At 38.6% G+C, this 20766-nt stretch overlaps 2 protein-coding genes across 7 annotated transcripts in view; both read left to right on the top strand.

Annotated features, from left to right (window-relative positions):
* LOC145482237 (uncharacterized) overlaps positions 1–2342 on the top strand; it is a 157550-nt gene extending 155208 nt beyond the window's left edge. For all 6 annotated transcript variants that reach the window (XM_081460875.1, XM_081460878.1, XM_081460882.1 and 3 more), the window contains one exon: positions 312–2342. In XM_081460875.1, coding sequence (XP_081317001.1) covers positions 312–369 — 58 coding nt within the window. In that variant the 3' untranslated portion in view covers positions 370–2342. The remainder of the gene's footprint in view (positions 1–311) is intronic.
* Positions 2343–3483: 1141 nt separating this feature from the next.
* LOC145482242 (E3 ubiquitin-protein ligase MIB2-like) lies at positions 3484–19811 on the top strand. The gene is made up of 19 exons (XM_081460890.1): positions 3484–5450; positions 7420–7591; positions 8406–8640; positions 9128–9364; positions 9924–10034; positions 10734–10838; positions 11346–11631; positions 12225–12358; positions 13183–13290; positions 13562–13602; positions 13983–14139; positions 14412–14566; positions 15271–15394; positions 15912–16124; positions 16552–16718; positions 17320–17524; positions 18054–18180; positions 18790–18855; positions 19279–19811. The coding sequence occupies exons 1-19, from the start codon at positions 5228–5230 to the stop codon at positions 19533–19535; spliced, it is 3123 nt and encodes a 1040-aa protein (XP_081317016.1). The 5' UTR covers positions 3484–5227; the 3' UTR covers positions 19536–19811.
* The last annotated feature ends 955 nt before the right edge of the window (positions 19812–20766 follow it).

Below are 20766 nucleotides of genomic sequence, written 5' to 3'. Positions count from 1 at the left end.
TTAATTGGTGAATGAATAACGAGGAGCTTAATTGAAATCCCTGTGACATGCCACAGTTTAAATCGTCTTTCAGTTGCCGATCATCCACTAAGTTCTAGGCTCGGATTTAGTAAAGCTTCGCTTACTTCAAGTCAATTCATGGCTTTGACGCAAAAAAATCCTTATTACTTCATGACTTGTGCGAAAATCAAAGTTTTTTTTTAATATTTCTTATCAGCATTATGTTTAGAGGAATATTCTCACAGAAATAGCTTCACGCAAGCCATCATGGTAAGTCTGGGTAAACCGAATTTCTTTTGTTTCCTCCACAGTCGCAATTGCCCAATTTGTCGTCATCCGCTGTACAGTCAGTCAGCAAGCACCGGGTAAAATGGTTCCAATGGAAAACAGGGACCTTTTGCATTATGATATTATTACGACTGGCAGGAGAGCCTCTTTACGGTAAACGATTCTCGTTTGGATAACACCTTAATCAAATTGTAGTTTTAGCTTTTTTAAAAGCTCTAATTTTGTTGCACTGACTTAATTAGGAAACGTAACCAAATGAAAGGAATCTTTTATTGTTATTACATTTTAGCTAGTAGTACCCATATTTTTAAAATTTTGTATTCCTTGCCAGTCCAGGAGTGCCTAAAATCTCGTGTTCGTTTATACAAAAAGGCATTTGGAAAATTTAGGGGTTCATCATAGCGAACCAGTGTTCGCGTTGTAGATATCTCAGTTGTATATAAACGACTACAACTTCAACCTATAAACGAGTTGTGTAATTTGTGATAGGTAATTGATATTGTTTTAGCCTGTTAATATGCACACGGAACGTCAATATCAGATCAGCAAAAATTTTGAACAATTTTAAAAGCATCATTCGAAAGTTTGATGTTAGCTCTCTGCTGGACGACGGAAGCATGCGTTGTTCTTGCTGCTCATCTATGTAGTTAGTTATTAATAATTTATTAGGTGATAACACTATGAAAACATTATCAACAGATTATGTCTTAGTTTTAATTTTAACTGTTACTAGATCTTATTTCAATATATTTTATCTTATATTTTAGTCTCCCCAATTAGGAGAGCACTTGTGCTCGGCTATTAAGACTTGAGACGTAGATAAAGTTGTCATTTATTCATTCATAGCTAGTTTTAATAGAAATAGATTACAAGTAAGTCGTAAAGACGGTGTATGACTTAATCATAGTTCCGTGAACAGCTTAAAGCCGATTGTATGTACATATTGAAAACTTGGAGCACGAAAACCGTCACAGGATATTCGGTTTGGTTTACAGTGAATTAGTTCAGGTGTACAATAAAACAACAGAAAAAAAAGTGTATGATCGGACCAATTTATTGTCTAGAAAATGCCACTTTAATTATTGATACTGTATGATATAAAATAAATTTAGAGTGGTGTGCTAGGAATCGAGTCGCACTCTGCAAACCAACTGGTACGCCCTCAAGTTAGTTGAACAAGAAATAAAAGAGACAAAAATGCAAGAAAAAAAGAAACAAAAAAATCGTTAAAAATCATTAAAAAAAAGTGTTAAAAGGATAGAAAAAACACATTAGAAATTAAAACCCTCAATAGGAGTAGGACGCCGCCATTTGAAAGTGGCGAGCTGTGTACAGATAAAATGTCATTGAAGTATATAAAACCGTTTTAAAGTATATGAAAGTCCCTTAAACTTAAGTAGTAAGAAATAAAAAAAAATCGAGGTAAAAGGGAAAAAAAATGCTCAAAAAAATTGTAAAAGGATCTAAAAAGAACGTTACAAATCAAAGACTACAATATGAGTGGGAGGCCGGCCACCACTTTGAAAGTTGGTAGCTGTGCATGGCTGTAGAGCTAAAAATATCATCAAAGTGTTAAAACCATTTTGAATTTTTCGAGATCGTTTAAGTCTGCAAATGATGAAAATTCAATGACGAAAGCTCTCTGAAATCCGAAGTGACAGGACAAAAGAATTGACCAAGAGTTAACATCATAAACATATGATGTGCTTTCCGTATATACAACATCAGTTTTAAAACCGGAAAAAAAATTAAAAAATGCTTGCAGTACAACGATAGTTCGATCGATGTGACAGCAGTGATTATATTCTAAACTTCATTTTATGCTTAATGACGACCAGTACTTACTCTAAGTAGGTAGGTTAGCTGTGCTATTTTGAGTAGTGTAGTATTTAGTAGTAGTCAAAAAAAGAAAACTTCATTTTATGCTAGTAGATGGATAGGGTTGTTTAAAAGATACTGGTAGTAATTTTTAATCCATGAGATTTTCGTGTCTAACTTGTTTTAGCTCTTAACACGTATTCACATAGGTAGCTTGGTGAAGGTTCTCTTTTTTTTTAACAAATTTTAAGGTACGATTAATAACTAAAATATTAAAGATTTTTAAGTAGGTCTAATAGTCAAGATGTTATCGCAAACTTCGCTGGAATTCCAAATTAATTAAGTTGGCAATGAAAATCAGAGTGAAAAACAAGTTTTCAATATTGAGGACGGACCAATACATTTACTGAATTGCTCCATGCCATATCACCGTTCCCGCTCCTGAGAGACAGGAGGCACACTAAGACATTCCCAGCAGAACTTAATTAAATTTTGATAGAATCGAGTGAGGTTTGCGATAGCTGTTTCTTAACATATACGTATTTTTCGGGTTGGGCCATTAGGGATCAGGGAGAAGGGGGAGCCATTTCTTACTTAAATTCGCTCAAGGCAACATTATCCAGAGCAAAATTCCGTGGGCAGTTTATCAACAAGAATAGATTTAAGTGCAGTGCTTGCGCGTTTCAAAAAACAAAAACAGAACCTAGCACAACTTGTACCCAAGCTGGAAAACATTCCTACCTTGCAAACCTTTCTCTGCTTGATTTCTGAAAAATGCCCACCCTCCCCTTGCCCAAGACGGGCCCACTATGGTGATCTATTAATAGTTTTAGCTTGACTTGGGCTGAGAATTTTTTAACTCTTTAGACAATTTGTCCAACGACTTTTACTGATTTTATACCTCCTATCGGCTTGAATTGGAAAGGTTTTAACAAACTGTACGATCGCGGTCTTTCAGTTAAAGGGATCAGTTATGATCTTTTTGTGTGTCGATTGCAGCATTTTTAATCTCCTGTTAATACTTAGGTATTTAAGGACTAAGGTATTCCTTTACACAAGCCTCATTGTTTTCCCTTGGCGTTCTTGCCTATAATATACACAGCTGTGCTGTGAAATAACACAAGAAACAATTAATCAGTCAGAAATGTTGGACAATTTGTTTAAAGAGCGCTATAATAATATATTACAATAGCGTTAAAGTAATTGTTAGCGTTTATATTTTTACAATTTATGCTTATTTGATGAGATAATAGCAGTAGTAATAAATGATTTTTAATACTTGATCTCAAACAATCTGTTTATTAAGTAAGTGTGCGGCGATTCCTTCTGTTGGCTCGTGTACTGTTGTGCGACTGCTTCGATTGAGAGAAAAAAATTGCGGCCGCGCAAAATTTTTCTCTCGCAGAGTTTCTCATTTCATTTGATGGCCCAAGAGAAACAAGAGAGAACCGGATTGCAATATACCATAGCAAAGAGACGAGTCATGTTGTATGGCATAAAGGAATGTATTAACTACCATGATTAGTCAATCATCCTTCATGCTCTCAAAAGAAGACACGGTCAGACCCCGTGCCAATTAGACTCCAGGTAAGGCTTGTATCACCTTAATTATTTGTTACTTGTTGCTCCCTAAGAAAACATGAACTGAAGAAGCTCGGACACCATAACTCCAGAAACTTTAGCCGTGAACATCGTTGAATGACAGATGAACGAGATAAACATTAACGAGTTCTATTCACCCCCCTTCCTCTCAGACAATAACAACGGCACAACGAATTTTGTCTCTGACCTTGAGTATTCCATACAGCAGTACAGCAGTACAGTTCCCTTATAGTATCCCTTTGTTATGAAACGTTTTAGGCTCTTTGGTACCATAGAGTTATCAGAAGGTGAATATATGTGCACGAGAAATTTACATAGCTGTATTTTGGACAAGAAAATATTGTTACATTTAGTTTCGACCTTTTCACGACAGGAATGTCGTCTCGAATTAACAGTGTATTCTAAACTTTCGAAGTACTATTTATTCAGTGGATCAAGACCTTAAAGTACAATTGACGGAACCCGTGGAAAGATGTTCAAAGTGATAAACTCGACCATTTAATCCATCCCTACAAGTGTTTCGTAATTTTCGAGACCGCTTGGAGCCAAGCAACCCTCCCTCCGGATTGTACTCAACGAAAGCTCTATCTCGAAAACTCTCTCTGGCATTCTGGCACTCTCTAAATCAGTTGCGGTAGCCTTGACCTTTTCAATATCCGTTGAGTACATTTACTACTCAAGGACGCTAACTGAGGAATTCTGCTTGCTATCCGCCACACCCCGGACGACTGTTTAGGGCTGATCGTTTGTTTGTTTTCCGACCTGAATTAGGGGAATTCCTTTTGGAAGAACGACTTATTTCAGTAGAAAAACTATCGCTGAGCCTGAGTCCACTTTATAAAACAGTCAATGATGGCATTTTAATCACTTTTGAAATTGTAGGCAAATCTGAGTGCCGCGTCCGGTGCGAAGTATCGGAAGCAAGCACGTGATGGGGAATTCGAGTTTCAGTTTAGCGGTGGTCAATTTCGCGTTCAACGAGCGTAAAAGTTTGTCGAAGGTAAAACAGATCTCACCAGAATCACTTTGATGACGTTGGTACATTTCCTTCTTCACCTGTGGTGAAAGATTGAATGGGGATTATACTTAGTTAATAGGATTTGAATGAGTTGAAGAGCTCGGAACAAGCTAGCAGTCAATGATATTACTTAGTCTAGTGACGTATATACAACTGCATCTCCGTTTTTCTCGTGAGCATCATCTCTGATAGTTTAAACTGGTGTAACCGGAAACATTTTTTACTAATGAGGCCAGACATTTGGCGTCTACAAGAAGCACATGGATACGATTCAAAGTGACCTCACAATATTCACCACATCCGGCCGTGGGCGTGAATTTGATGTAAAGGAACTGGGTCGAGATTAATCCGCTGTCCACAGGAACTCGGTCCTGACGAGTTCGAAGAAAATCAACAAACATGATTTATAATTCTGCGAATGAATCGAGCAGTCAGTCCTATCCTGCCTAGATCTTCTGAAGGAATGCTTTCTCGCGAATAACAATTTAATTGAAAGGATAAATGGAAGCCGGCTGTCGTGTCGTGCGTGGTCCCGATTGGAAATGGGGAAATCAAGATGGCGGCGAAGGCCATGTAGGTACGGTGGTCGTCGTTGGTCGGAGCGGTAGTGTGTCTTCACCAGACAAAACTGTTGTTGTTCAGTGGGACGGCGGAACGAGGACTAACTACAGATGTGGATATCAAGGAGCGTTTGATCTATGTTTGCTTGATAACGGACCAGTTGGTAAGCTTGTGATTGCAATAAGCTGAAGCTTAAGCTTGAGTTTATTACGTTAAGTTAAACATGTTTAGGCACCGATAATTCGATGTCAGTTAGCTACATGTAATATAAAGCTTTTATATTCTATCTGCACGACATATTAATGATGCAAGTGGTAAGACTTATGAAAGGCTTTTATCAACAGAATTTTCAAACAACAGAGAAGAAGTAGAAACTAAAATGCCACACACTTGAAAAGGAAACCGTAATTTATGTTTCACGTAGATTGGTTGTGGAAGAAATTGCTAAAATTACTGGTCTTGCTTCAGTGTTTTTCGTCGTTAGATGAACGAACCGGAAAATTCTATTTTTAAAGTTTCTCAAAAGTTTTAACGCACATTCTTGGTAAATCTATGGAAAGGGATTAACAATTGTACGTAATGTACTCATTGCCTTGTATGGCTTTGGAAAACATTCGATACTTGAGCACCTTAAAATTAATTGGACCTCAACTTAATTGGATTTTCTCTTTTCTGAAACAAGTATCAGCCCTGAGGCTGAGTGACAGGAAGGTTTTCAGTTCATTTGCATGCAATTTGATATTGCCATAACACCATCATGGTCTGTGCCATTCATTCTTCTGAATTTTGTTTTGATTTTGATGTGTTTAGTATTTAAGAAACAGAGAACTTGTACCGTGTCTCTAATGAGTTTAAGTATAAATCTACTAGCATTCCATCACAAATGATAATAATAATAATAAAACACTTAAATAGCTGACACAATTACTGGTAACCCAGTAGTTTACATTGTGGGCTATATAAAAAAAAAAGTAAGAGTGAAAAAAAAGAAAATAATATTTAGTTAAAAAATGTTAAAATATTGAAGAAGTTAAATATAATACAGCATGTACATAAAATGTATTTGAATATATTACAAGACATTTTCAAAATGTTCTAGAGACGGTAAAATGTTCACGGTCTGAATTACTTTGTAAAAAGTTGTTCACTAAAAGTTTAATGTCTAATGTTTTAATGTCTAATGTTTAATTTCACTAAAAGTTAAATGCCGTTCTCTGATTGGCTAAAAATGACTAGTACATTTATACTAAAACAACTAGATTATTTGCTCTCGATTTCTATGCGTGACAGTTAAATCGGGCTGCGCCCTTGTCAGTTATCACGCATGCAGTAGAAACCTTGAGTTCATAATCCAATTGTTTAATAGAAACATGTTGGAAGCTTGGGAGAATGAGAAATGCTTTGGGAACACAAGCCGTTAGACAAGTGTTTCCACAGCTTTTTGGAGTTCTCCCAAACTTTCACAAGTGTTTCTATAACTCAATAGAAACACGGAGAACATGTTTTCTATTTCTTTTAGGAAATACCGTGATAAAAAAAAAAAAACAATTTGTCTACTTTGATGATCAAAATGTAAATTCTCTTTGCCCACGCCATCATTACATCGACACCTTGTGCTAGTTCTGTGTTTTTATTGAGTTTTAATTGTGTGCCAAAATTTTTTGGAACATTTAAATCAAGTCTAGTTTTGCTGGCAATTTGTGAGCAAATGTTTGCCCAAGTCAAGCCATGCTGATCTCATAGCCTCAATTTTAGACTACAGTAGTTTATGAATAATTAATTCTAGACTTGCAGCGAAGCTAAATGGCAGTATCTAGACCTACATGTAGGTCACCGCCTCCCTAAACAATGTGTCAAGTGGCTATGAATACTCAAGGCTGCGGGCTAAGAAAAATTATGAGGGGCCTAAAATTTGCTGACTGTGAAATCCCAGGTGCCCCACACTTAAGCTTATATGAAAAAGGTCAGTTTTTCCAGTCACCTGAAGGCAAAAGTAGAGCACAGCCCTGAATAAGACTATTTACTGTTAAGTGAACTTAAGTTGACCCATGTTTGTTGTCCTGCCTCTCTCCCCACCCCTCCCCCTACGATTGTACCTGAGTGTCTAACAACAGGATTGTTCCATTTACCAGGTGTAATACACACTAATGTGTCCTGTAGTGAGTGTAAGAAGCAATCAATCGAAGGCATTCGCTGGGAATGCAGTGACTGTGTGAACTTCAATATGTGTAGCTCATGTTATATGAATGACAAACATCCGCTGGATCATGTATTTAATAGAATTGAAGCTCGTGGTAAACCAGGGTAAGTTGTTTTAAGAGTATTTAGAAATATTTACACGTTCATGTAACATTGTATGTTGAATTGTTGATGCAGGGAAATCATCATAAAGAGAAACTCTTTTCTTACTTTGTCATCAACAAATATTTTTTTGCAGTAGAGAAAGGTCTACTAGGTAATAGAACAACTAAGGAAAATAATCATTTGGAATGAATAATCTTTTTAAAAGGTATACATCACTGGCTAAAAATAATGATGCACTTTTAATTGAAGCCAATTATTAAAAAAACAAGTGTAAATGTAAATCTTATTTATTATATAGTGGTCATGCACTTACATGTAACTATACAAGCACTAAGCTTAGCTAGTTTACAGGCATGCCACTGAAACAAAGGAAACAAATATTTCAAATAAAAATCCCAACTGGCAGGAGGCAGACCAGTTGGCTACTTACAAAGTGTGACTGAGGATTTGAACTCAGGACTACCAAGAAACAAATCCTGCTAGTAGCAGGGTGGAGACCTTGAACTCAGGACCTCCGGATTACAACACCAGCGCCTTAAACCACTCGGCCATGCTGCCTCCGTTGGTAATTCTTGATCTCTCTGTGCTTCCATGTATGTACCAGGGGATATCTTATAGCAACTAAACTGGTTATAGAAAAATATTATGTCAAGGATATCCACGTTAATTCAAATCTTCCTGATGGTGAGCATGCTGATAACAAAATACATACTTGTACATCATCCAAGTTTAAAAACCAGTTTGCCAGTGGTACAGCTGCAGTGATCATGTTTCTGGTTAATTAAGCCTCTATTCCTTTTTTGTATTTTAACAGGGTTTATGTTGGTAGAAGACTTGGGAAAAGCAAAGTTGAGGCCAAAGGCATATTTCGTGGAGCACAGGTCATGAGAGGGCCTGATTGGGACTGGGGAAATCAGGACGGAGGGGAACGGAGTGTTGGTCAAGTTTTGGAAGTGAGGGGATGGGAGACGGAGAGTTTTCGAAGTGTAGCATGTGTGATGTGGAAGCCTGCAAGTACAAATGTTTACCGTGTTGGCCATAAAGGCAAGGTATGCTTGCTAATGAAAGATGAAGGATAAAAAATGGTGTATTCTTTTCTGCTTGTGTTGTATTTGTGACCTAAGACTGGATCAGATGAGATTGACTTTGGAGGAGAGTTTGGAAAGAGGAAGATTATGATTTTTTCAACCACCACTAGATATTTTCAGGTTTAATGAGCTTTTCTACCTGCAAAGACTACAGTATGATTGACTATAACTGCAGAATTTCAAGCAGTTTCAAATTTGATAAGAGAGAACTCTGTCTCTTATTCTTTTGTTATCTCAGTAGTCTTTTTGCTTTTCTGATTCACACTATAAAGTATAAAATTGTGACCGGATTTCACACAGAACAAGTGATCCCAAGCCCTTGTTACAATAGGCCCATCAAATTTTTGTTCAATAAATTTTTTGTTGTTTATATTTGTCATTACATGAACTCACTACTAACAGTACAGACCTGTATGTCTACAGATTTCATAGTTACTTGCCTTTTCAGGTGGATCTAAAAAGCATTTCTGATGGTTCTGGAGGTTTCTACTATAAGAACCACTTAGCAAAGCTTGGACAGAATCCAGAATCTCTGATCATTCCTTCAACAAGCAATCAAGCATCTAGTTTAGCTGTTAACACTGTACCATTTGAAGTTGGTGAAAGAGTACGAGTGACATTGGATGTGGCTACTCTGAAGGACTTACAGGAAGGTCATGGTGGATGGAATGATAAAATGGAAGAGGTACTCTGAGAACAGTTGACATTTTCTGTTCTTCATCCTAACTGACTCTACATCCCTGGCTGATTTAATCACTGACTGACCAGTGGGCTACATTCTGAACCTAATGACTGGTTGATTAACTGACTTTGCATCCACCAACTGACTATCTAATTGACTGATTTAGTTGTTTAATTAATGGATGGTTAATGTGCTCAATTGGCACTGTGGGTGTGTGAGTGAACGACTGACTAAACAACTGACAACCCACCTGGACGAGCCTTCTTCTTATAGGACTGTATTTGATAAACTTCTATGAGACCGTACACAACAAACTTGCATGATAGAAAACATGACAGTTCAATCGACCATGAGGTTTCAACTAACTGAACAAACTGCGCATGACAAATATGCTAATGAGCTAAACAAGTCAAGCATGTCCACCGCCTGATCAACTAACCAAATGAATGGCTGACTGGCTGAAAGACAGAGATCAATTGATGGATCTACTGACTGACTGATGGACTAAATACACATCAGCAACAACATTTAACAATAGATTTTATTCATTAATGTTTTCCAGGTTATTGGTCTTATGGGTACAGTTCATAGGATCACTGAGCGAGGTGATGTTAGAGTACAGTACCCTGGCTTTGCCAACAGATGGACGTTTCATCCAGCCTCTCTCACAAAGGTAATTATGCAGAGTGATTCATGTGAGTAAACAGTGATAAAACAACGGGAAGATGCATGCAATTGATACTCAATTTCTGACTTCCAGTAACTGTACAAATGTAGATTAGGTAAAGTCTGCATAAAAGCCAAGTGGCCCATCAGGCTGGAGCTTATCTCAGTTTATGTAACATGAAGCGACTAGGAGCACATGTATGGGATGCTAGTCTATCGCAGGGTTACCTCCAGCATTAAATTTGCCAGTACTCATTTATACACCTGGGCGGAGAGAAGTAGTATGAGAGTTAAGTGTATTGCCCAAGAACACAACACAATGTCTCAGCCAGAGCTCAAACCAGAACTGGTCAATCCGGAGTCAAAATAGCACACTAACCATGAGACCACCATGCCTTCCACTCCAGTGACTTTAATTTTCTTTTATTCTTCATTCCTAAGGGAATCAAGTTAAATAAATAAATAAATAAATAAAAATTTCCAAAATATATTTAGTTACGTACTGTAGAGAGGTGTTGAGAATCAAAAGAAACTTAATAGTACAAAAAGTACTAAAATAATAAAATAAAATAAAAATAATAGTACAAAAAGTACTTAAAATTACAGCAAACAGAAAAGAATATACATGTAATTTATCATGCATTTGAGCCTGGATCTACATTACAGTGTTCATGTATGTCTGTATTACGTTAAACATTACATTTAGGTTGACGAGTTTCATGTTAATGACAAAGTGCGTGTAATGAAAGATAAAGAATTAGTCAAGAAACTGCAGGCTGGGCATGGAGAGTGGGCCAATGAAATGATTGTGGTAAGTATTGTGATATCTGTGCTGGAAAATTCTGATAACTGACCTGCTACATTGTAGGTGTTGTGTTGTGGTAAAGATAAAGTCTGGGCCAGGCCAAGTGGTCTATACAGCTGGAGCTTATCCTGGTTTCTGTAGCATGATACAACTAGGAGTCTTTCTACTCCCTACTGGATGAGATGCTAGTCCATCTTAGGGTTATCCCCAGCATTAAATCCACTGGTACCCGTTTATACACCTGGGTGGAGAGAAGCAATGTGAGAGTAAAGTGTATTGTGTTTAGAACTTTTTGGATGGACTTCTTATTGACAGAAATATATTTTTACTGTTTTGAAGTCTGTTAAATTTAAAGTCTGTCGTTAGCCTTGGGGAGCATAGCAGGTCTTACATGTAACTCCACGCAGCCATAATAAGGGTCTTTCTACTATTCCCTACAGTGTAGGTGAATTGGTTGGTCTGTGATGTTGTATTGATATAAAATTATAGCCAATCTAAATTATGCCTCAATAGGCCTTAGACAAAGTTGGTAGGGTCTTAAAGATTTACTCCGATGGCGATGTTAGAGTAGCCATAGCAGACCATGCGTGGACTTTCAATCCAGCAGTACTTGTAAAGGAAGCATCTGCAGCCACGCCTACAGATCAACAGCCACGACAATCCACATCACAGCGTGGAGAGCTCCAAGGGATCCTGCAGCCATCCCCTTCATCGACATCATCTTCTGCACAACGGCAGCAGCATCCATATTCAACAGCTGAAGAACCAGGACAATCTCAACGGTCACAAAGGGAAATAGGTAAAACTTGTTACCTTTTAATAACCGAGTTTGAGGTCCATACTGTAAGATATGGACCACTTTTTTTCCCCTTTGATTTACATGTATGGCCCAAGTGTGAAGGACACCGGCCATAAATCGAAGAGGGAAAAATGAGGATCCTTAACTTACATTAGGAACCAAGACAAGGTTGATAAGATATTTGTTATGTCAAGCTACTGTGTGTCAGGAACGATTATTTTCTATTCATGCGATAAGGCTACAAATTTTTAGCAAACATCGAAAGTAAAACAAGTCAAATTGAAGTGGTTGTAAGTCATTACCATGTTTTAATAGTACACAAATGTGTAAAGTAATTTTTTAAGAAAGTTTCAAAGTTTTACTTACTTGGCAATAAATCATGAAACATTTTGGCAACAAAAACAGCTGAAATTTTACTGAGTGTGCCTACTAACAGTAGAATACAGCCTGCTAAATTGACCAATTACAGTTTGTACTTGCTTATACAACTGTTATCCCAGCCAATCTCTATCGTTGTCATAAACTTTTACTATTGAGTTTCAGTGATAGGATTGAGTTCAAAGTTCTTATTTTCATGCTTGTTTTCCTTGTAGACCAATCGCTGAGTTCTTTGTTAGATCACCTGCGTATTAACAGCTCAACTGACATTGGATCGATGATAATCAGTGAAGCAGGACGAGGAAACTTGGACAAACTTAAAGAACTGTTACATATTCATCCAGATAAGGTATGATACAAGTTTCAATTACTGCACGGTTTGTATGGGTGATAGAAAACCTGGAAAGTCATGGAATTTTGTAGTTTCATTTTCCAGGCCTGGAAAGTCATGAACTTGAAGTGTGGGTCATGGAAATCCATGTAAAAGCAATATACTTTCTGAGAATAAAATGGGAAAAGGTTAAAAGTTGAAAAAGTAACAGGTGAATCAGAAAACCGGTTTTAATCCTAGTGAAAAATAGACACTAGCACGCATTCTATGCATCATAATGTGGGACAATGCCTTAATAAATAACCCTAATAGATTGTTTTGACAATGCTTTGAGAACAACTGCTTATCGTAGATCATGGAAAACTCAGACAGAAAGGTCGTGGAAAAGGTCATGGAAGTCATGGAATTTTAACAGCTCAACTGAGTACGAACCTTGAACTGGTTGCATCATTGTACGCCAGTCATATCAATGTGACAAATATGTTGACAGTTTCACGGTATATTGGTTTAACTATTTTTGTAATATATACATGTACATGTATATGCACATGTTATTGACCTGGGTTGCGTTGTTTAAGCCCAATTAAGCTAACCAAGGATTAGCGGGAATTTTGATTTCAGCTTTGCAACGTTTCAGTGAGGTTTTCTGTTTATAATTTAATGTTCGTCTTTTAATTTTGAACTTGAATATTCTCAAATTACACAAAACAGAATAAGTGAAAAACATTTTTATACAAGACAATTTAAAAACTTTGGTTAACTTTAAATCCTGGGTTAGCATTGACCAGCTTCCAAACAACACTGCCTTGGTGTCTTAACTTATAAAATCGATGTCTTTTAAGGTGAACATTGTACGATCAGACAAGACTGCTCTGCAGATTGCCAGCCACCAAGGTTTTACTAGAGTTGTGGAGTTTCTTCTTCAGTTGGGTGCAAATGTCAATCTACAGGTAAGCCTGACCAAATTCTGACGAATCATTGTCAACCGACGAAACTGAAAAGTACAAAAAAAATTGAGCATGGCTTCGCTTGCTAGAGAACTACCCTCACATGGATGACCACACTAGAAAAAATCCCAGTACTCTACTCAAGGGTTCAAACCATTCACAGTTTCATCAAGTGAGGGAAAATGTCAAGGAAACCTCTCTTTCACAGCTTTCACCATTATAGATGTATGTGTTCTGCTGTTAAAATATTGATCAAGTTGCTTGCTATCTACAGGACACTGAAGGTGACACTGCTCTTCATTACGCAGCATTTGGGTGAGTATAGTACCAGGGTAACACAATGAACAAGCCAGAGTAATGCAATACTCAGTAGAAGATATCTCCTAAGAAAGCAACAAAATTGCAAGCTTGCCGTTTAGCTTGTTTTGTCTATTAGAATTCACGCCTACGGATCTTGAGTTTGAACAATTTCATAGTTGTTATACATGTAAGCATCGTCACGCAACGCTTTTCAAGAGTATTACGTTACGCTTTCGAGGATTGTTGCGTGACGTTTCGTGAATATTTTTTTGAGTTTATTATCTTGTGCAAAAATATTTAGAAGTAATGACTGTTGACAAATGATGCTCGTTATGCTGTTTTCTATATTAAATGATTTTTCACTTGACTCTTTGTTGAACTGGTATTTTACCCAGAAATCAACCTCAAACAGCTGCAGCTCTGCTGAAGGGAGGGGCAGATGGCAATCGACTCAACAAGAACAAATGTTCCCCTCTACATGTTGCTGTCAACAAAGGCTACACAGAAGTTGTAAAAACGTTTATCAGCTCTTCTTGTAATGTCAATGCACAGGTCTGTACTGTACACGCACTCTACGATACATCTTTGTTTATCTTTGATGTTTTCACAATGTAGAAGCTGTATGAAATGAATGAGGAACAAAGTTAGATCTCGTAATTTGCTTGTGTTCCTTCGTTACAAGTTCCTAAGAAAAATGGCACATCAATCTTTAGTTTTATAGTTTCATAGCATGCAAAAAGTGTTTCTATAGACCTAACCACCATTTCTAAAGTTCTGCTTCTCGCTGCTCCTGTTGTATTCTCATTAAAATGATTTATTCACAGGATTCATATGGCGACACTGTTCTCCATGATGCTATTGCCAAGGACTTTGCTGAGATTGTTGAACTTCTTATAAACTTCCGTGGAGTAGACTTGTCTGTCAAGAACAAGCGAGGATTCAACTGCCTCCATCACGCTGCCTTAAAAGGAAATACAAGGTCTGTACAAATTCACGACACGGTAACCAACTACACTGTACATCTATGTATCTTTCGAGGCTGAGGTTCTCTTTCTTTTCTCTTCTCTCGCCGAGTCTCGTAGGGTTCCAGCTGTCCCGCTTTTCCTCGTCGGCCATACGCCTTTCATGAGCTCTTAGTGAACACTAACTATTTTGTTTCTACTATTAGTGGAAAATTAAATTTAGGAGGAAATTATAGGGGCATGTACCCGCTGCCCCTGAAAGGGACCTTTAGCCGTCCCCACTGTCTGGAAGTTTAATTTAACAATTCGTGGTCTTTCATTCACTCTTGTTTTGTTTTCTATTCCTTATGACATCGCTATGTTGGTTTTGTCAATCTTAATCCAAATACAAGACAAGCAACGGCCTACCAAAATGTCTGGGTTTTTTGCGTGTTAGGGAACGGGGGGGGGGGGGGGGGAGGTGGGAGGAGGAGGAGACAGCCAGCACTCCTTGTTATAAGAGGGTGATGGAACGTTGGAAGTAAGGCGTCGTTCTAATGAACGACCAACAAACTAAAAATTCAAAGCCAACACCATGCCTTGTGAGGTTGTTGGTTATTTGTTTGGCAGAGATGTTTAAAAACTGAATTCTCTCAACTGGTTTTATTTGGAAAGTATGGAAATGCGTAAGGAGAATCTGTTAATGACCTCTGCATCGTTTTTTTTTTCTTTTAACACACAGGGCTGCATCGTTGATTGTACAGAAGTCTCCAGACTTACTGAATGTTGTCAAAGATGATGGATTCTCTGCACTTCACTTAGCTTCACTAAATGGACATCACAGTGTTGTTGAATGCCTTATTAAGGTACACCATGAGTGATATTGTTTAGCAGACGATTTAATTGACATACTATTGATTTCGAACTACAAAAGCATTTTCCAGGGGGCTGTTGTTGGAAGCAATTTTGTCTGGGGTTAGGCCTTACTACACTTCATTCTCCGACCCCTATTCCTAGTTTTACTCCTACATTACCTTGTCTTATTTTACGACTAGCTTCATGAGCGGGTAGGATAAACCAAATCTTGCGCTGTGATTGGCTACCCAGGCGGGTGAGATGGCGCTATCTCGCCCACTCGAGATTACCCGCTGTGTCCCACGATAATAATTTCTCCGAAGGCAATACGATAAATCAGTTATTAACCAAGTTTGTTCGGTCAAGATGGCTGGATATTGGCCTCGTTCTTTTTTGCGAGATTGTAACTCTCTTAAGATTTTCTTGCAAAGGTTTTCGGTCCCTTCTTGGTCCATAAACACTCATAATAAAAACTCGGTCGATCTAACTATCCACGTTCGGTCAATAGCCCATACATCTTGATTGCAGGCTTGCCCTCATTCTGACGTCAACCTTCGTAACAGTCGTCAGCAGACCCCTCTCTTGCTAGCAGTGGATAAGAGACACGTGACTATTGCCAAACTGCTGTTAGATAACGGAGCTCAAGTCAATGCGCAAGACGATGTTGGTGACTCCCCACTTCATGTAGTGGTCATGTATCATTCCTTGAAGTTTGGAGGAAGTAATACTCCAAAGAAAGAGGTGGGTTGAGATCGCAAACAGGTTTGAGTTTTAGTCTGTTGGTCAGTTGGAAATTCAGGTGAAAGAGTGGTCGCTCGTTCTTTTTATCATCTCGTAGTTTGTCCGTCCGTCTACATGCCCATCCCTCTATCCATCCAGCTGTCAGTCAGTCAGTCAGTCAGTCAGCCAGTCAGCCAGTCAGCCAGTCAGCCAGTCAGCCAGTCAGTCAGCCAGTCTGTTAGTCTGTGTGTGTCTGTCTGTGTGTCTGTCTATCTGTCTGTCCGTCTCTCTCTTTGTCTGTTCAACAGTCTGCCAGTCAAATATATACAGTTTTCTGTAAAGAGTTTGAATACCGTTTACAAACTTCGCAGGAGAAAGTTTGCTCTGATTCAGGTCTGGCTTCATCGCTTTTCACGGTTTGTCTGATGTAATCATTTTGTCCATGTAGGTGTCTGAAAGCGAACCTACATTTGTAATCACCAAGCTACTGATGGATCACGACGCTGACATCTCACTTCAGAACAAACATGAAAAGACGCCATTACAGCTGTGCAGGGATCCAAGGCTCAGAGAAATGATGCTGCCTGGCAGTAGCAGTACTTCAACACCAGAACGGTGAGTACTCTCCCCTAACAACGAAATCTGACTTGTCCAAAGTTACTGCTGATCGAGAATATAGTGATTCAGTCCCGGGGAAGAAGACTCCCACATGAAAAGGTCAGGGATGCTCGTCTCGGTTAGGGGTATAAATCAAGGATTCTGGTCTCACGCAGGGCGTTCATGACGAAACGTTAACGCCACTAATTTTATCTGCCAAAGTATCTTTTAGGGTGCACTCGAAGAAATATTTAACAACCGCTCTTATTTCCGTTTTTACGCTCGTTTTTCACCTGTCTCTCGAGTCCAGTATACTAGTGCGGGCTCACTTCCAGAACAGCGGCTGGTAATCAAGCCTATTTCGTTTTAAATGGTATCTTGTTGGGGTCAAATAAAGCTCGAGCCACGCCCAGATCGGTCTCTTTTAAGGGAGTAATTCTCATCACCTGTCTGCTTAGCAGTGAATTAATATTGTAAGGAGAATTTAATGTTGATCACTCTATGGAATCAAACTGAACCAAAAGTAGTAAACTATTTCATGGCATTCATTAAACTCGATCATTCAAAGATTGTTTTATTTGGACGCCGTTACAAAGAGCGCATTGATCTTTTTTTGTAGGTCTTCTACACCGAAGACGACCGCTGATACGCAAAATGGCGCCTCTCCAGATTATGTAACGATGTCGACCCAGGCTACTCCGAGTGCTGAAGTTGTTAAATGTCGCGTGTGCGGTTTACCTGCAAACGCCATATTTGATCCGTGTGGTCACGTAGTTGCTTGCATGGAATGCGCTACAATGTTGAAGAAGTGTTTCCGTTGTAAGGTAAAATGTAGTGTGTTGATGATTGAGTGATTCTTGCAAATTACCAGCGTTATCCTGAAGGTGACTTTTTTTAGTCATGGTTTTAGTCAATGCAGTCGAATTGTCCACTACTTCACTCCTCATGGGGATTATTTGCATGGCATGGAATAGCTTGAAGATCGTATTAACCAGTCACCAAACGCTTTCTACGGCCACTCGCTCAATAGATTTACTTAAACAAGAAAATTCCCGATATTTCTCAATCGTTTTACTGGCGCATGCCAGCGTCAGTAGTAGCTAATGTAAAATATTTTGACGCTTGAAAAGACAACGGCCATGAAATAACTTCACCCACTGACACGATCGGTTTGTACAGTGACATGCAATACTGATTTTGGCGTTAGCAAGAACATCACTCGAACATTCTCAGTGGAGGTCTCTTCCTGTGTCGTTTTCTTCCTGTGTCGTTTTCCCAGTGAGATTAATTTAGTAGAACTCTGTCTTGCAAGGAATGTAATTTATCTTTTCCTCTTTATAATCCTTTTCTCAGAGTGTAGTTCATTCCTTTAACAAAGTACCTCAGGGAGGGGAGAGTGAGGAAGTACAGTGTATAGTGTGTTCGGATGAGCCACCCTCCGTCAAGTTTGAGCCTTGTGGTCACGTGATAGCTTGTAAAGGTATGCTGAGATAATTATGTTAACTTTGTTGTAGATGTGTGTTCTCCTTTCGAAATTAATTTGTCAGTGATCGGAAGACGCTTTAGCGGAGGAATTTTGCCTTGTTGTGTACGCCAGATGGAAGTCGGTCTGCATTTGCTGGCTAATGAATCCTAATGGGGTTTTCGCCGCCTTCGACTTGTATATTAAATTGGTTTTTTCCGGTTGAAAGTCTAATAGACCTATTCACAGGTATACTTTCGGGAAAATAGAATTCAGTTATTGTTCCTGAATGAGTGGAAAAGCAGTGTATTAGTCGTTTTGAATCGCCAGCCTTTATATGGAGCACTTTGATCATAAGTCGGTTTCTGCTCAATTAGACCCAAATGGAAACTGATTATCGAAGGATGCAGTTTCCATCCGTCCTGTTTTGCTGACTAGTAACCAAAAAAATGCATTCACACTGATTTCTTTAAAACTTCTTATTTCAAGTGTATTAAAAAATATCAGGTACCACACGTAAAAAGCACTCTTTTGTACTTGTATAACTGGTAATCCATAAGGACGCTGTATGAGTTTGTTATAACATAATGAATACTCTTGTGTTTCACGTTATTTTCCTGTCACTAGACTGTGCCATGCGAATGAAGAAGTGTTTGAAATGCAAGAATGTTATTGAAAGAAAAATCTTAAGTGGTGAGTAATCCTTGACTCAGGCTTTGTTTATTATGCTTTGGTTATTGTAGGAGGGCATTTTGCGTGTCAAAAATGGTTGGAAATATTAACGTTCCGAACGAGATTTTCCGTCTAGTCCTTGTGATAAAATAATAGGTCATTTCCGAGTTACTTTGTGCCTCTGTTTCAAATCTAGTCTCATGAAAATGAACACGTCGGCGGAATACATTTTCATATGCATGGTTTCGCCCGAAGACTCGATTTGACACAGAGGTAAAAGAATGGCATAAAGAGAATAGAAAAAATTATATCGGGGAGGAGAGGGGTGAATTTTCGGAATTTTGAAGCATTGTTGGCTTCGTGTGCATTAGTTAAGTTTAGGTTTTAGTTTCTTACTGTTAAGGAGCTGAATTTTATCTTTGTTGTTGGTGTTGTTGTTTGTAGAAGAGACATCTACCCAACCAGCGGCGGAATTAAGCGAAACGGACGAGAAATACCTAGAGACGCTTCATTCATTGCTGTCACTCCAAGCGCATGTCAGGGAGATAGAGGACGCCACCATGTGTGCCATTTGCCTCGAGAAAGCGCGTAACGTGGCCTTCATGTGCGGACACGGCACGTGCGTGGAGTGTGCCACGTCATTGGAAGTTTGTCCTATGTGCAGGAAACCGATCGAGAAGAAGATTACGCTGTTCAATTGATTAAAGTGCTTTTATGATCGCGTGGTCCTGGGGACAACTTTATTTTGGGGGCACATTGATAGATTTTGTTCATGTGAGTGGAAATTCCCACACAGGTTTTGCGCGCGGTATATGGTCGTCACAAAACCTTGCGTGACGTTGCAAAGAGTTTCTAAGAGCGATACAAGTATTTGTAAAGATAAACAATGTTTTATAATCTCGCTCGCGAGACGACTTAGAGGACTTTTGTGCTTTTAGGAACACTCGTAAAGTTGTGGTAATGGTAAACTGTCGACTGCCGCTTATAAAGCCTAGGCTTATACAACTTCGTAAGTACTTTTAGATTAGTTTATTAACGGGGGGCTTATATGCGAGCGGGCTTAAAACGGGAATAAAAAACCGTTTTAGGAATTGATGAGGCTTTTTGACCATGACCTACTTTCTCAACAAAATAAAGAGAATTCAAAGGAAACTTGTACTTCAAAAAATGTTTGTTGCCCAGTAGGAAGAATTTATATATTTTGATAGCCAATTACTTCCGGTCAACACTTACAAAAAATATATTCCGTGGAATTCTTTAGAAGGAATAAATTTTAATGGTTGGAATGTGTCTGCCCCACAGGTACTTGCAAAGCTATTTAATCATTATTTATCTGTGTATATTTTCCGGCACTTGTCTTGAAATTTAATGTGACATTTTCTCGTTATCCGTCTTATCGTTGGCCAATCAGACACGCAGCACGAAGAATGCTGTTCGCGTGCAACAGAATAAAAAGTGAAGTTTGTGAGAACTTGGATGAAACGCTGGCGTCTTTTATCTGATAATATAGAGAGTTTGAGCAAACCACGACGGCAGTGGCAACGAGAACGTCACCAAACATACAGTGTAATGAGCAAAACAATGGCTGTGCGCGTGCGTTATAAATCTTTGTAGATTTCGTTTCCGTCCTCTGCAAAACAACAACGTGAATTACCAAGTTTTGCGTAGTTTGAAGAGCGTGATCTACGACGGCTAATTTTTCGTATTCTGTTCTGGAATTGATCGCTGGCGTCACATCTTTGAGTAGGGTTTTAGATCTAAATTTTTTTAGGTGTCGTCCTGGGCGTCGCCGTCGTAATTGCTTAATTAAGCTCCCTATTTCAATATTGTTATTGTGTAGAGTCGCACATTATCGTGATAGAGTCCACTGAGGTTCTTAAGGTGATCATGGAATCATTTTATCACGTATAATGTTATGTTGCTAGTGGGTAG

This window comes from Orbicella franksi, chromosome 3 (genome assembly GCF_964199315.1).
Source record: "Orbicella franksi chromosome 3, jaOrbFran1.1, whole genome shotgun sequence".
NCBI lineage: Eukaryota > Metazoa > Cnidaria > Anthozoa > Scleractinia > Merulinidae > Orbicella > Orbicella franksi.
Note: the sequence above shows the minus strand (reverse complement) of the source record. Positions and strands in the feature narration are given on the sequence as shown.

Bases quoted from the DNA above. Each gene is read 5' to 3' on its own strand.
- LOC145482242 (XM_081460890.1), top strand. From the start codon at position 5,228: ATGGAAGCCGGCTGTCGTGTCGTGCGTGGTCCCGATTGGAAATGGGGA. The intron at 7,592-8,405 runs GTAAGTTGTTTT...GTATTTTAACAG, and splicing joins GAAGCTCGTGGTAAACCAGG to GGTTTATGTTGGTAGAAGAC. The intron at 15,395-15,911 runs GTACACCATGAG...TCTTGATTGCAG, and splicing joins TTGTTGAATGCCTTATTAAG to GCTTGCCCTCATTCTGACGT.